The sequence below is a fragment of the Narcine bancroftii genome, chromosome 3, assembly GCF_036971445.1.
Source record: "Narcine bancroftii isolate sNarBan1 chromosome 3, sNarBan1.hap1, whole genome shotgun sequence".
NCBI lineage: Eukaryota > Metazoa > Chordata > Chondrichthyes > Torpediniformes > Narcinidae > Narcine > Narcine bancroftii.
In genome coordinates this window covers 220,013,780-220,030,372 of record NC_091471.1, presented here as the reverse complement: position 1 = coordinate 220,030,372, position 16,593 = coordinate 220,013,780, and the positions used below count along the sequence as shown (strand labels likewise).

The 16,593-nt window shown below is 42.0% G+C and overlaps 1 protein-coding gene across 5 annotated transcripts in view; it reads left to right on the top strand.

Moving 5' to 3' along the window:
• Positions 1 to 16,593, top strand: part of LOC138758143 (caspase-6-like) — a 71,411-nt gene that overhangs the window by 35,583 nt on the left and 19,235 nt on the right. For 4 of the 5 annotated variants that reach the window (XM_069926661.1, XM_069926662.1, XM_069926663.1 and 1 more), the window contains 2 exons: positions 2,146 to 2,182; positions 12,743 to 12,892. In XM_069926661.1, the coding sequence (XP_069782762.1) occupies positions 2,146 to 2,182; positions 12,743 to 12,892 (187 nt within the window). Of the gene's footprint in view, positions 1 to 82; positions 201 to 2,145; positions 2,183 to 12,742; positions 12,893 to 16,593 lie in introns of those variants that run through there. The other variant, XM_069926664.1, reaches the window with a different exon arrangement.

The following is a 16,593-nucleotide window of genomic DNA, read 5'->3' as shown; positions in this document are numbered from 1 at the left end:
GGTGTTCTCTCCTCTGGTGGCAAAGCTGACATCCTCTTGAAATTATTTTCAGGTTGGTGTGGTTGAAGTCGTCGGCTACAGTCATGGCACTGTCAGAGTGGGATTGCAGATGGCACCGTAAAGCTCTTTCATAGTTTTACCATTGTGTGCTGGAGGTGGAACGTAAACTGCAGCAATCAGCATGGTTGTGAATTCCCTGGGTAGGTAGAAATATCAGAATTTGGCCATCAGCTACTCTATTTCTGCTGAGCACAAAGAATTTACACCAGAGACATTAGTGCACGAATGCTCACTGATATAAATACAAAGTCCCCCTCCTTGAGTCTTGCCAGAAGTACCAGCGTCTCTGACCACCCTGAGGGAAATAAGCCCATCAAGCTGAATTGCTGAGTGTAGAATGGTGTTCTGGAACCATATTTTTCAGATGCAACCTCAGGTAATCCATGTTCTTCTCCAGCGATCTTGCATTTGCCAGTAAGATCATAGCAAGTGCAGGTCTGAAGGGGTTAACCCTCAGTCTAACCCCGATGCCAGCCCGTTTGCTGCACTTCTGCCTTCTTGCAAAGTGCTTTCAATGGCATTTCCAGCGATCTGCTCTGCGGTTTGCTGCAGTCTGTATTCCCTGCTTCACTAAGTTAAAACCACTCAGTATTTTACCGATCTGATCTGCTAGTTTGAAATTCCGAATCATATTTCTTAGTTTCATATTCATAGAGTACGTAATAAGTTGGGGATTCCGGTGTTGTAAGGAGACAGTGTAGTCACTGCCCCCTCATGTGCTGCCATTTTTTTCTAACCAGATTGATGGGGTCCTTTATGATGTTGGTAGCCCTCTTGAGGTAGCACCACGTGTCGATCCTTTCAATAGACAGGAGGTCGGGGTCTGTGATGAACAGTTCGGTTTGCCACATTCCACAGCCTTTTGCATTCCTGAGCACTAGAGTTTCCAAACCGGGCTGTGATGCAAACGGTTCAGTATATTCTCCACAGCACACTTGTAGAATTCTGATCTTGACTATGCAGATTGTTTGTTACTGATTTGGATCTGCTTTGGATCACATAAATTCTGTTACTTAAGTTGAAGCAGTGAGAGACCTTTCCTCAATGTAATCTAGTGGTCTGATCCCAATGGTATTTCTGATTCTGTTCCACGTTTACATACTAGAGAGCTCCTCTCAGCTTGCAGCATTCTCCGATTGTTTACTCTTTCTCAGCAAATGCAGTTAACTTATATTCTCCAAACTTCTTTATACATTTATTATCTAATTTAACTGCTATATCCTTGGGTCATTTGGATAGTGCATTAATTCTGATCCAGGAATTGATGCAGAGATTTGGTGAAATCTTGGTGCCCTGGCTGCTTGAGTATATAGTAAAATCTATTATCCGGAATGCAAACAAATGGCTAAAAAAAAAATTGAGGAAAATAAGTAAATAAACATTAAGATAAATAAAAATTCAAATAAATGTTTAAAAGTGTAAAAGTAAATGTTCTGAAGTAACACATAAACCTTTGGTGAAGATGGGAGGAAATATTCAGCCAGTGGAGGGCTGTGGTTGTGCTTTGCTTGTAGTAGCTGTTTGAATAAAGTTGTGTTGAATAAAATGGCGTCACCTACTCCCTTAAAATGTCTCTTTATCCCTGCTTAGTAAGAGACTTCATCTTTATTTGTGTATGATGAAGAATATTTGTAAGGCTTTATCTGTAAACTCTGGGAGGTGGGAGTGGTTAATTATCTATAATGTTATTATTCATCTTTTGGGTGGCTCTGTGGAGGGGGAGGAACTTACAGATGCAGTGACAGTTAAACGTTTTCAAAGGATGTGAGTGAAAATAAAGTAAAATGCTTTAAAGCTTATATATTCGTGCAAATCAAGTTTGTTCAGTATAAGTACAGTATTTTTGTCTTTTAAACTCTTTATTCTTACTGCAGGCGTATTAGTTAGACATTGAACGAGTGAGTCGCCAGCAACTAGAAAACTAGCTTATCCAGCATCTCCCAATCCCCATAGGTGCCAGACACCATAGTTTTACTGTATTTAGATATGAGCAGGCAAAAATGAGTGTTAATTGACTCATTACGACAACAATTAGTAAAGATTGAAGGAAAGATTGTTGGTGCTGAACTTAATTTTTTTTTTCAGATACCACTGAAGTTGACCATCCAACAATTTATCAAAGGTATGAGGTGTTTTTGTTTTGTGTAGAAAATGCATAATGTCAATATTTGTATTTGATCATTTTATATTATTGGTAGCAGTGTGAAAAATCTACCTTAAATGCTGATGGGTTTTCCCATTCAATTTGGGGTTAATCCTGGTGATCTTGAAGTTCCCAATTCCATGTTCTACCATTCTCCATGGGGCATCTTCCATTGCTGATCCTGTTTCGAAAGAGGGTCCCAACCCCAAAAAGCTTGCTCTTTATTCCACTCCATGGATGCTGTTTGACCTGCTGAGTCTTCCAGCTTCTCTTTGTTAGCTCAGGATTCCAGCATCTGCAGTTTTGTATATCTTCTGCCAATGCAAATTGGAAAGTGAACACGTTCTTTGTTACAAAATTGGATGAAGTTTGTCTGCTGGATGATAAATGGGTTCTTTCACGATTCTGCTATTATTAATAATTATGTATTCAAACAGAAAAGGAAGATTTGATTTATTATTCCGTAACCCATACGGTTAGAGGGCTGGATGGGCTGGAGTTCGTTAAATGTGTTCAGGATTGTTTTCTAAATCAGTTAGTAGAAGAACCGACTCGGGATGGTGTAATACTGGATCTCCTGTTAGGGAACGAGCTAGGTCAGGTAGCGGACATTAATGTTGGAGAACCAATTGGGTCTAGTGATCATAATTCTGTTAGTTTTAGGGTAGTTTTAAGGAAGAACAAGGAGAGGCCTAAAGTTGAGGTTCTGGATTGGAAAAGAGCAAATTTCGAAGGAATAAGAAGGGATTTGGAGAGTATTGAGTGGGACAGGATATTTTCAGGTAAGGATGTTAATGAAAAATGGAGGATATTCAAAAAAGAAATTTTGAGGGTACAGAGTAGTTATGTCCTAGTCTGGATCAAAGGAAAGGCTGGAAGTCATAGGGAGGCTTGGTTTTCAAGGAATATTGGAAATTTGGTTAGGAGAAAAAGGGAGGTGTACAAGAGGTATAAAGAGCAGGGAGCTGAGAAGTTGAAGGAGAACTACAAGGAGTGTAGAAGGAATCTTAAGAAAGAAATTAGAAAGGCCAAAAAAAGGCATGAAGAGGCTTTGGCTGACAGAGTAAAAATAAATCCAAAGGGTTTCTAAAAGTACATTAAAATTAAAAGATTAGTGAGAGATAAAATTGGACCCCTTGTAGATAGCGAGGGTAGGCTGAGTGAGAAGTCAGAGGAAATGGGGGAAATTTTGAATGATTTCTTTGCCTCGGTATTCACTAGGGAAAAAAATGTTGAACCAGTTGAAGTAAAGAAAAATAGTGGGGAGGTCATGAAGCATATAAGGATAACCGAGGAGGTAGTGATGGCTGTGTTAAAAAAGATAAAGGTGGATAAATCTCCCGGACCGGACAAAATATTCCCTAGGACACTCAGGGAGGCTAGTGGACAGTTAGTGGGGCCATTAACAGAGATATTTAGGATGTAACTGGCCACGGGGGTGGTACCAAAGGATTGGAGGGTGGCGCATGTGGTTCCTCTGTTTAAGAAAGGGTCCAAATGCAAACCTGGGAATTATAGGCCTGTAAGTCTGACGTCTGTGGTGGGCAAGTTGATGGAAAGTGTTCTGAGGGATCCTATTTACAAATTTTTGGAGGTACAGGGATTGATAGGGAGTAATCAGCATGGTTTTGTCAGGGGTAGATCATGGTTGACAAACCTGTGGCAGAAGAAAGTCATTGTATTTAAAACCACAAGTCAGTCATTCATGATCAGGAGTATACATTTTATTTTTGTAACAGATGGTGATCATAAATCTTCGCCAGTAACTGATGATTCCAAAGATTAACAAGCCTGAGGATCCCTATGTTTTATCTTTCTCTGGTTCAGTAAAGACTGGTTTTGTTCCCTCTTGTATGGTAGTGAAATTTGGACCATCCACTCCAAGACAGAAAGGAAATTCAACAGTTTTCACTTGTACAGCTTTCGCCACATCCTTGGCATCACCTGGAGAGTCAGAGTCCCAAATTCTGAGGTCCTCTCCTGAGCTGGACTTCCCACAATGTTCACGCTTTTAAGGCAATGCAGACTGCGCTGGTTGGGTCACGTCTGTCACTGAAGGATGGTAGACTGCCAAAGGACCTCCTCTACGGAGAACTAGCAAGAAGATTGTTGGTCGACCCCAGCTATGCTTCAAGGACCTCTGCAAGCGTGACATGAAAGCCTTAAGAATAAACACAGAATGCTGGAAGGATACAGCAGATGACTGTAACAAATGTCGGGGTACTTTTCATCAACACCTAGAGCAAGGTGCAAGAGTGATCTAGAATCAATTTGAGGAGTGGAGAGCTAAGCGAAAAGGACAGCGGCAGAGCCTGCTGTTCTAGGATTGGCCTCCATAGCTACAGTCGACGCTGCTAAACAAACCAGTGACTACCAGAGGCACAATAGCCATGCTCGATCATGACCGACAGAGGCCAAGAAGAAAGAGGTTTTGTCCTTTGTGCAAATTAAGCTTGTCATTTTTTTCTTTAAATACCATGGCTTGATAAGTACTGTATATCCCAAGATTTTAATCTTCCTCAAATTGGAGATTTGGAACTCTTCTTTCTAGGTAATTACATGAAGATCGACAGAAGGAAGGGATGGTTTCTGTTTCAGTATGTCTGCTGCATATGAGGCCATTGATTAATATGAAGTCATGATGGAGACTTGGCTAATAAGTGATGATACCTTCCATCATTTTCCCCCTCATGGGTGGTTTGCAGAGGCAATGTAGTTGTTATCATGAACCTGCATCCTGATTTCATTGGCAATTGGAAACCCCTCTCCACCAGTTCACCATGTTCCACTCCATCATTATCTTATGTGAAATCCATCCACACTCCCCGTTCTCTCCCCGACATGTACATCAGCAAAAAATAAAAATTGTGTCACCGAGGTATTTTCACTGATTTCCTTCCTTGGGTATTGCACAGTGACGACTCATCCTCAGTAAGTTCAAAGCTCCACCACAGTTCATCGTACTTTCTGTTCTGAGTTAATTGCATTTCTATTTCCCCCTCAATTTCATCCTCTATGTAAATTATTTTACCCATTCACAGTCACGTCTTGCTGTTGCTGCCCATTCTGCCAAAATGTTTGGCCTGGAAGTCAGCCTGAAGAAAACTGAGGTCCTCCATCAGCCAGCTCCCCACCATGACTACCAGCCCCCCCCCACATCTCCATCGGGCACACAAAACTCAAAACGGTCAACCAGTTTACCTATCTCGGCTGCACCATTTCATCAGATGCAAGGATCGACAACGAGATAGACAACAGACTCGCCAAGGCAAATAGCGCCTTTGGAAGACTACACAAAAGAGTCTGGAAAAACAACCAACTGAAAAACCTCACAAAGATAAGCGTATACAGAGCCGTTGTCATACCCACACTCCTGTTCGGCTCCGAATCATGGGTCCTCTACCGGCATCACCTACGGCTCCTAGAACGCTTCCACCAGCATTGTCTCCGCTCCATCCTCAACATCCATTGGAGCGCTTTCATCCCTAACGTCGAAGTACTCGAGATGGCAGAGGTCGAAAGCATCGAGTCCACGCTGCTGAAGATCCAGCTGCGCTGGATGGGTCACGTCTCCAGAATGGAGGACCATCGCCTTCCCAAGATCGTATTATATGGCGAGCTCTCCACTGGCCACCGTGACAGAGGTGCACCAAAGAAAAGGTACAAGGACTGCCTAAAGAAATCTCTTGGTGCCTGCCACATTGACCACCGCCAGTGGGCTGATATCGCCTCAAACCGTGCATCTTGGCGCCTCACAGTTTGGCGGGCAGCAACCTCCTTTGAAGAAGACCGCAAAGCCCACCTCACTGACAAAAGGCAAAGGTGGAAAAACCCAACACCCAACCCCAACCAACCAATTTTCCCCTGCAGCCACTGCAACCGTGTCTGCCTGTCCCGCATCGGACTTGTCAGCCACAAACGAGCCTGCAGCTGACGTGGACATTACCCCTCCATAAATCTTCGTCTGCGAAGCCAAGCCAAAGAAAAAAAACATGAGAAGTTGGTTCAGAAGGTGAGGACACTAGGTATACAGAGAGAGGTGCAAACTGGATTCAAAATTGGCTTGGTGGAAGAAAACAGAGAGTGATGGTGGATGGTTGCTTCTCAGACAGGAGGTTTGTGTCAATCAGGGTGCCTCAGGGATTATTATTGTTGGGACCATTATTGTTTGTTATTTATATAAATGACTTAGATGATAATGTGGTGAATTGGATCAGCAGGTTTGCTGATAACACAAAGATGGAGGGCGTAGTGGACTGTGAGGAAGATTTTCAAAGCTTGCAGAGGGATCTGGACTAGCTGGGAAATTGGGCCAGTAAATGATTGATGGAATTTAAAGCAGATTTGCTCTTCCAAAGTGCAACACCTCACACTTAAGACCAAATCAGAGTATAATGTACACAGTAAATGGTAGGCCATTGAGGAGTGCAGAGGACCAAAGAGATCTGGAAGTACATTACATTGTTCCCTGAAGGTTGTGTTGCATGTGGACAGGGTTGGCATCTCAGCCTTTATAAATCAAAGTATTGAGTATAGAAGTTGGAATGTTATGTTCAAGTTATTCAAGTCATTGATGAGGTCACACTTAGAATAGCAGTTCTGATCACCCAGCAGCAAGAAAGATATCAATAGGACTGAAAGAGTGCAGAGAAGATTTAACCATATAACCACATAACAGTTTATGGCATGGAAGCAGGCCATCTCGACCCTACAAGTCCACGCCAGTTCACTCAACTCCGCTAGCTCTCCCCCACTTATTCTCTGCCCATAACTCTCCAACCATGTATATATCCAGCCTCCTCTTAAATGAAAGAATTGACTCTGCCTCAACTATTTCCTCTGGAAGATGATTCCATGCAGACACCACTCTCTGAGTGAAGAAGCATCCTCTAATGTTTCTCCTAAAATTTTGCCCCCTTACCCTCAACTTGTGTCCTCTTGTTTCAACCTCCCCTGCTCTCAGGAGGAAGTCTACTTGCATCTAGTCTATCTATTCCCTTCATAGTTTTAAACACCTCTATCAAATCCCCTCTCAACCATTTATGTTCCAAGGAATAAAGTCCTAACCTCTTCAATCGTTCTCTGTACTCTAGGTATTTTAAGCCAGGCAACAGCATTCCAAATGCCTTCTTAACCACCCTGTCAACATGGGAATCCACCTTCAAGGAACCCTGCACTATAACTCCAAGATCTCTTTGTACTTGTGCATTCTCCAAGGTCCTCCCCTTTACTGCATATGTCCTATTTCGATTATTTTTACCGAAATGAAGCACCTCACACTTCTCTACATTAAATTCCATCTGCCATCTTTCAGCCCAACTCTCCAGACAAACCAAATCCCTCTGTAATCCCTGAAAACATAGCTCGCTATCCACCACTCCCCCTATTTTTGTATCGTCTGTGTATTTACTAACCCAGTTAACCACTCCATCATCTAAATCATTAATATAAATTATGAACAACAGGGGACCTAGCACCAATCCTTGAGGTACTCCGCTCATCACAGGCTCCCATCCTGTCAGACAGTTGTCCACCATGACCCTCTGCTGTCTCTCCTCCAGCCACCTTTGGACCCATCTTACTATTTCTCTATTAATCCCTAGTGACTGAACCTTCCTTACTAACATTTCATGTGGAACCTTATCAAAAGCTTTGGTAAAATCCAGATAGACTACATCAACTGCCCTACCTTCATCCACCTTTCTTGTCACTTCGAAAAACTCAACAAGGTTTGTCAAACATGACTTCCCCTTCACAAACCCATGCTGGGTACTCCTGATTAATTCCTGCTTATCTAGATATTCATACACACTATCTCTAAGAATACCCTCCATAACTTTCCCTACCACCGAAGTCAAGCTTACAGGCCTATAATTACTTGGCCGACACCCCGTGCCTTTTTTAAACAATGGAACTACATTAGCAACCCTCCAATCCTGCACAGTGATCATTGAAAAATCACTGACGGTGCCTCTGCTATTTGCTCCCTGACCTCCCTTAACGTCCTGTGGAAAATCCCATCAGGACCAGGAGACTCATCCACTTTTACTGACCCTAGAAGCTCCAAAACCCTCTCTTTACTAATCCCTATCTTTTCCATAACTAAGCCATTTGCCTCACTTATCTCACAGAGTTCAATGTCTTTTTCCTTCGTGAACACAGATGAGAAAACAATCATTTAATATCTCTCCCATCTGATACGGTTCCTCGCACAGTTCATCGCTCTCATTTTCCTTTTACTATTCACATATCTGTAAAAATCCTTTGGATTCACTTTTACCTAATCAGCTATTGACACCTCATTCTTTCTTTTTGCCTTTCTAATTTCCTTCTTCAGGTTTTTTCTGCAATCTATGTAATAATCGTACATCTTATTCATTTTTGCTTCTTAAATTTAGTAAATGCCCTCCTCTTACCCCAAATCAACTTCCTTATTTTTCCAGAAAACCACAACTCCCTTAGGCTTTTGGCCTCACCTTTCGATCTGACTGGCCCATAAAAATCCTGTACTCTCAAAATCTCTTCTTTAAATACCCTCCAAATCTCCTCGACATACTTTCCAGAAAAAAGATCAACCCATATAATCTTTTGCAAATCCCTTCTCATTTCTTCAAATCTAGCCTTCCCCCACTCGAAGACCTTCATCTTCGGACCTGACCTATCCCTTTCCATATTTAAGTTGAAGCTAATGGACCCATGATCACTGGATCCAAAGGTTTCACCAACACACACTTCCCTCACTGCCCTATTTCGTTCCCTAACAATAGATCTAACACTGCCTCCCCTCTGGTAGGCACTTCAATATACTGCTGTAAAAAGCAATCCTGTACACATTGTACCCCGCCAATTCTTTCACGTCTAAAGCAGCAAAGTCCTGGAATTTTTAGCTGCCAGTCACAACCTTCCTTCAACCATATCTCACTAATTGCTGTCACATCATAATGTCACATCATAATCCACACCATAATGTCATATCATAATCCACACCATTAGTTCATCCACCTTATTTACCACACTCCTTGCATTGAAATAAATGCATCTCAGAGATCTTCCATATTTAACTCTCTTCCTCTCACCCTCTCTACAATTGTTACTATGGCCACTATTACCTGCTGCTGTTCCACCTCCAGATTGTGTGAAAAAGCCTTTTTTCTTTGCCTAAAGACTTTTCTTGTTATCCTCCCTGACATGAACTCTTGTCCCCAACCTTACTAGTTTCTTTTCTTTGGCTTGGCTTCGCGGATGAAGATTTATGGAGGGGTATGTCCACGTCTGCTGCAGGCTCGTTGGTGACTGACAAGTCCGATGCGGGACAGGCAGGCACGGTTGCAAGGGAAAATTGGTTGGTTGGGGTTGGGTGTTGGGTTTTTCCTCCTTTGCCTTTTGTCAGTGAGGTGGGCTCTGCGGTCTTCTTCAAAGGAGGTTGCTGCCCGCCAAACTGAGGCGCCAAGATACACGGTTGGAGGTGATATCAGCCCACTGGCGGTGGTCAATGTGGCAGGCACCAAGAGATTTTTTTAAGCAATCCTTGTACCTCTTCTTTGGTGCACCTCTGTCTCGGTGGCCAGTGGAGAGCTCACCATATAACATGATCTTGGGAAGGCGATGGTCCTCCATTCTGGAGACGTGACCCACCCAGCACAGTTGGGTTTAAATCCCTAGCAAATGCCTCTGTCAGGAGACTGGTACCTCTGGGATTTACATGTAACCCATCCTTACAGTATAGGTCCCATCTTCCCCAGAAACGGTCCCAGTGGCCCAAGAACCTGAAACCCTGTCTTTTACTCCACCCCTTCAGCCACACATTCAATCTCGACATGACTCAATTTTTGCCCTCACTATCGTGTGGCACAGGAAGTAATTCAGATATTACACCCTTAGTGGTCCTTCTTCTGAGCTTCCTGCCTAACTCCCTATATTCATTTTTCAGGACCACTTCTTCCTTCCTACCAATGTCGTTGGTACCGACGTGGACCATGACCTCAGGCTCTTTCCCTTCCCACTTTTGGATGTTCTGGACTCGTGTAACCTCGTCCCGGACTCTGGCACCAGGGAGGCAAACCACCATCTGGTTTTCTTTATCTCTTCCACAAAAACCTCTGTCTGTCCACCTCACCAGCGAGTCCCCTATAACTATCGCCCTATTCTTCACATTACTTCTTTTCTGGGCTACAGTGGCTGACCCTCACCTCTGCCTATCCTATCCTGACTATCCTCTTCCTCAGTACTCAAGGAGGAATACCTATTTCTGAGGATTTCAGGCTCAGATGCTCTCTCTGGAACCCGACCTTTCTCTTTCATCCTCCAAACAGTAACCCACTACCCTCCTCCCGTGGGCCAGGTATGACCGCCTGACTATAACTCCTATCTATGACGGCCTCGCTCTCCCTGACCAAAGCGAGGTCATCGAGCTGCAGCTCAGCACACTTAGTGCACACGTGAACATCCGGTAGGCTAGAAGACTCCATGACTTCCCACATGTGACAAAGGGAGCTGAAAACTGCCCTCATACTCATCCTTCCTCCTTCTTGTACATTACCAGAGTAAATATAAAAAGATATATATTAAATTAAATGTGAACGTCTTACCTCAATTCAGATATGCTCATCCTCAGCCTCTGCTTGCCTAAGCTGTTGCTGGGTCTGCAGGAGTTAAGTTACCGGGAAAGAATAAACAGGTTAAGACTATACTCCTTGGAACGAAGAAGAATAAGGGGAGACTTGATCGAGGTGTATAAGGTTATGAGGTGTATAGACAGAGTAGATGTGAGAAGGATGTTTCCACTTAAATTGGGGGAGATAAATACAAGAGGTCATAGCTTTAGACTGAAAGGGGAGAGATATAAGGGGAACATTAGGGGAAAGTTTTTCACTCAGAGAGTGGTAGGAGTGTGGAATGAGCTGCCATCTGATGTAGTAAATGTAGATTCAATCTTGAGTTTTAAAAATAAATTGGATAAATACATGGATAATAGTGAGAGCAGGTCAGTGGAAATAGCTAATTTTATTGGTCGGCACAGACCTGAAAGGTTGAGTGGCCTGTTTTTCTGTGCTGTAACGTTCTATGGTATAAATTCAAACAAACAATACAATCTATTTCAACACCAATATGACAAACAGAGTCCTTTTTTATCCTATCCCCACCACCACCCCCCGCCCCAATACAACTAAGAATAAAGCCATATAACCTTTACAGATACAAAAACCACAAATACTAGTGGGGTCAACCATCAAACCTATGAAAAAAAATAACCAGGATGACCAAGTAACAAAAGGTAAGGAATTTAAAAAAAAAAGACTAAAAGAGTTCGTCATCTGCACCATGTCCCACTTCATGGATCCTAATCGTTTCCCTGTTGGGATGGATTGTTTCAGTACCCTTGTTCTAAAGGGGGATAGTCATATCTATGAACCAATATATTTCAGAAAAGGTTGCCACACTCTAACAAATGTGTAATATTTCCTCCTTAAATTGTACGTGATTTTCTCCAGGGGAATACAACTCTGCATTTCCGATGTTCCATCGTGTAATACTTATTTGGGAGTTGGACTTCCACGTGACCACTATACACTTCCTGGCTACCATTAAGGCGACCTTCACAAACTGAATTTGGTAGTTGGGCTGTCTAAAACACTTATCCATAATGTTCCCCAGAAGGTAAAATTCCGGATCTTGTTGAAAATCCACCCTTGTGATTTTTTTCAGAATGTCACCCAGGTCCTCCCAGAAGGATCTCACCTTTGTACACAGCCAGGTTGAATGGATAAAGGTTCCAATCTCCACACCCCATCTAAACCACATTTCCAAGATTTCAGATTTAGATTTATGTAATTTTTTTGGTGTGAGTTACAGGTGATGCAGGAAATTGTATTGCACAACCGGTAACTGGGATTAATAACAGCTGTCATGCTGTCCAGACACAGATCTGACCAGCACCACTCATGGATTGTTGTGCCCAAGTCCGATTCCCATCTTTCCCTCGACCTTTGTCCTTCATGTGCATGCATCTTCTTTACCCCTTCCTATCTTGCTATCTTTTGATTCTACTCCTGGAAGGAGAATTCTCTTTCTGAATTTCCATCCAAACTTTCAATATTTTAGCCAGTCATGCTTTCACCATGACCTTGTAACCTATTTAAACACACCTTGACTTCCAAGGTGGGCTATTCCCAATTTAAAATTTTACAAAAGAAGTAGAGGGATACAAGCCAGATGCTAGGATTAGTGTAGGTGGACCGTTCTGTAGTCACGGAAAAGTTGGACGAAGGGCCGCTTCAGTGCTATCTTAAAAAAAGAATTTGTTTCTATACACTGATATAATAATGGGGTCGTTATCTGAGATAATATAGATGCTTCTACTATACTTCAACATGCCTTTTTGGAAAAAAATGAGTTCATAACTTCTGTTGTCTCACATCACTGAGCTTTGATTTATTGTTTCTTCCTTTGCTCTCGTGTTTACTTGGCACAGATTTTTGTTGCCTCCTGTTGAATGTATAATTACTTTTATTGTGGTTAACCCATTGTTCTTTGCAACAGATTTGACCTAACAGATGCAAGTCTTGAATACAATATGAAACACTGCAGGCGAGGGACTGCCTTAATCTTCAATCATGAGCATTTTTACTGGTTTCTGGGATTGCCCAATAGAGGAGGCACTAATGCTGACAGAATGAACCTGGAAAGAAGGTACATTGGCTGCTGCCTTCAAAGGGCAGCTTCAGTTGTTTAGAGCAGATATTAAGTTTCATGTTCACTCTTTAAATACATTATTATTTCCTAAATAACTCAGCAATGTGACATTGGAAGGATGTACAGTAAGTAGGGTCACAAATGTAACCTCACTGACAGCCTAGCTAAATGGAAGACTAATTTCATCGTACATTTCAAGAACTTACAGCTTTGTAGTATTGAAATTAATAAAACTTGCCATGGAGATTCATAATATTTAAAAAAAACAAATTTTCTTTCTGTCTCCTTTTTCTGTTCTCTCTCTTAAATCTAATCATACTCTCCTTTTTCTCTTTATTTCCTTTCACCTCTAGTATATGTTTCAGTAAAATGGATCATCTGCCACCATTGGAACTTGAGCAGAGCTAGAATAACAGATTCTATGAATGATTGAATGCTCTGACAATTCCTGAGCACGTTTTTATATGTGTGAGTTTTAATGGAGTAGGAAACTGAGCCCCAGTGAGTTTAAAGATAAGGGGAAACTGAATCTCTTGAGTTTTAGTTTGCATGTTCAAGCTTGATGAAATGAGTAATGTGGACACTGGCTCTGGCCTCAAACCTACCCATAGTCTGTGTTTCCCACACCGACCTCGACCCTGGCTGTGCTGAAGGCTCACAGTCCAAACCCCAGTCTCAGCAACTGCATGGGTTCCACCTATTTCACTCACATTCCAGACTCCTAGCTCACATTTTGCACCAACGAGTGTGCCATGTGTCAAACAGGCAGGATACCCAAATAATTGGATAGCAGACTATCAAAATTTTACAGCACCTGGGAGTTGGATGGAAATGATGGCAACTTGACAAAACAGATAAATATGAAAGCAAAGTAACCTGAACATGGTACATGAATTACATTTCAATCGTACACAAGGAAAGAATTCATTTGCTTATTTTCTTTTCCTGATCCGTGTGCGTGCGTGCGTGAGTATGTGTGCACCCTCTGAAAATCTAGGAGGTATGATGAGTTAAGTTTGCAAACAATACAAAAGTTAGTGGATGAGCAAATTGCAAAGAAGAATAAGGATACAGTGGGTCGTAGTTGGGCAGAGAATTGGCAGATGAAATTTAATACAGACTAATGTGAGCGAAAGCACTTGGCGGAGTCAAATTATTGTGGGAAAATTAGAGGGAATAGCAGGGATTTTAGGAGTTTTAATGTACAGCGGGATCTTGGCTTCCTGTTTGCTTTTATTGGTTGGAGCATTGAGTATAAATGTTGGGACGTCATGTTATATGTATAAATGAATAAAACATTTTGTAAACATCTTACCATTTTACAATAAAGGGAACTACACCTGTTTTCATTGGAGCCAGCACAGTGAGGCAATTTTGAAGAAGGCACGCCAATGCCACTACTTTGTGAGATTTGGCGCCTCATTGACAGGTGCACCGTGGAAAGCATAATAACTGGCTTGGAAACTCAAGTGCCTAGAAACACAGAGGACTGCAGAAGGTAGCAAGCATAGCCAAATCCATCATGGGCTCCACCTCCCATCCATTGCCGATCAATGTGAGGCTCTACCTCAAGAAGGTAGCCTATCATCCTGTTCCCACTCTTGTATCACTGCTACCTTTAGGCAAAAGGTACAGAAGTCTGGCACTTGTGTTTAAGAACATTTTTTCTTGCAACATTTGCCAATTGATCTTAAAATCCCCAAACTACCCTAAGCTTAACCATAAACTGCTCTGGGACCACTAACAATCTGTCTGCACAATGGAAATGTCACTTTTTTTTTAACCCCAACGAACTTCAACTTATTTATACTTTCAAATTTATTGACTCTTTTTCTGTGTGGTGGCATATTGTGGTAATTCAATTTGCACAATTATTGGTGTATCTTGTGTAACTGTTTGGCTGCAGCAAGTAAGAATTTTACATCATATCATTGTGTGGATGACAATAAACTTGTACTCTGCAGAGGATGCAGAAAAGGATCTCCAGAACATTGCTTGGATAGGAGTGTATAAGAAGAGGTTGAACAAATTTGGATTTGTTTCTCTGGAGCTTTGGAATCTGATAGGTGACCTGTTAGTATATACTGTATATTTTGGTGTATAAGTTGTCCGGCAGATAGGTTGACATTTTTTCTTAAGTCTCATTTCAATGGTTTCATGGTATATCCAACATATAAGTTGACCTCCATATTTTGGGCTGTCCAGGCCTCCCAGGAACAACCCAAAATTTTTAAAAACCACAATTGCAAGTAAAGCTGTAAAGTAATTAAAATAAATTACCTCTGAAAATCTAGGAGGTATGATGAGTTAAGTTTGCAAACAATACAAAAGTTAGTGGATGAGCAAATTGCAAAGAAGAATAAGGATACAGTGGGTCGTAATTGGGCAGAGAATTGGCAGATGGAATTTAATACAGACTAATGTGAGCGAAAGCACTTGGCGGAGTCAAGCGGCGACAGCCCACAGAGCTGGAGCAGTGATGTACTACCGGTGGGAGCGGGAACCTCGGCCTACCAGGCAGGAGTGGTGACATCAGGGTCAGTTTATGGCGGTGCCCAGTGGTTTAGAGGTGTTGGGGGGTGGCGGTGGGTGAGTGCTTCCACCATATGCCGAATCAACATCAATCTCTTTTTTTCAGTGAATTTAAGGACCCAAAAGTATATCCAGCATCTAAGTTGACTGCCATTTTTTTGTGTGATTTCTGAGGGTTTTACGACTCGACTTATACACAGAAATATACGGTAAATTTATAAGAGTATTAGATGGGATAGACAAGTGACTTTCAAATTTCCACCCTAAACTCACATGGCACCTTAAGTAATCCCTAAGCCATAGGTGCTCTGTGATTACAAGGGATTACTCAAGGTGGTATGTGAGTGGAAAGAAAATGTTTGAAAACCACTGTTTTAATTGTACCTAATCAACTTGTTATGTGCGTGATTTTGTAACTCCAGAGGAAATGGGCCAATGACAATTTTTCTACAGCAAAATATTTCAGTAACAATCGGGTCTAGAGCAGTGATTCTCAGCCTTCCCTTCCCACTCACATACCACCTTAAGCAATCCCTTACTAATCACAGAGCACCGATGGCATAGGGATTACTTAAGGTGGAATGTGAGTTTAGGGGTGCAGTTGGAAAACCACTGGGAAAGACTCAGCCTTATTCCTGTGGTGGATCTATTGAATACTAGAGAGCGAGGTTTAAGGTGAGAGTGGAAAGTTTTCACAAGATATAAGAGCAGAAGTAGGCCAGTCAGCCTGTTCTGGCATTTAATCATGAGCTGATCATTGAAGATTTAAAAAGCAAGAATTTTACACAGAGTAGCAGGTGCCTGGAATGAGCTGCCAGTGGAAGTAGTAGAAGCAGATAAAATAGCAATATTTAAGAGGCATTCGGACAGGAATGTGTAGATTCAGGTAATAGAAGGATACTGTTCATGTGCAGACAGATGGGAATAGTTTAGATTTGCCTTGTGGTTAGCACAGATACAATGAACCAAAGAGCCTCTTCTGTTTTTTTCTACTTTCTGTGTATTGATGTCATAATACAATGTGTTGGAAGCTTCAGACCAGATGTAATATTTTTATATTAAATGTCTCTCATTACTGGTCCATGTTTGTGGGATTACGACTTCTGTCATCTGAATGTACGGTGTTATCCATAATGTTTGGCACAAAGGCACTTTTTTTTCCTTTT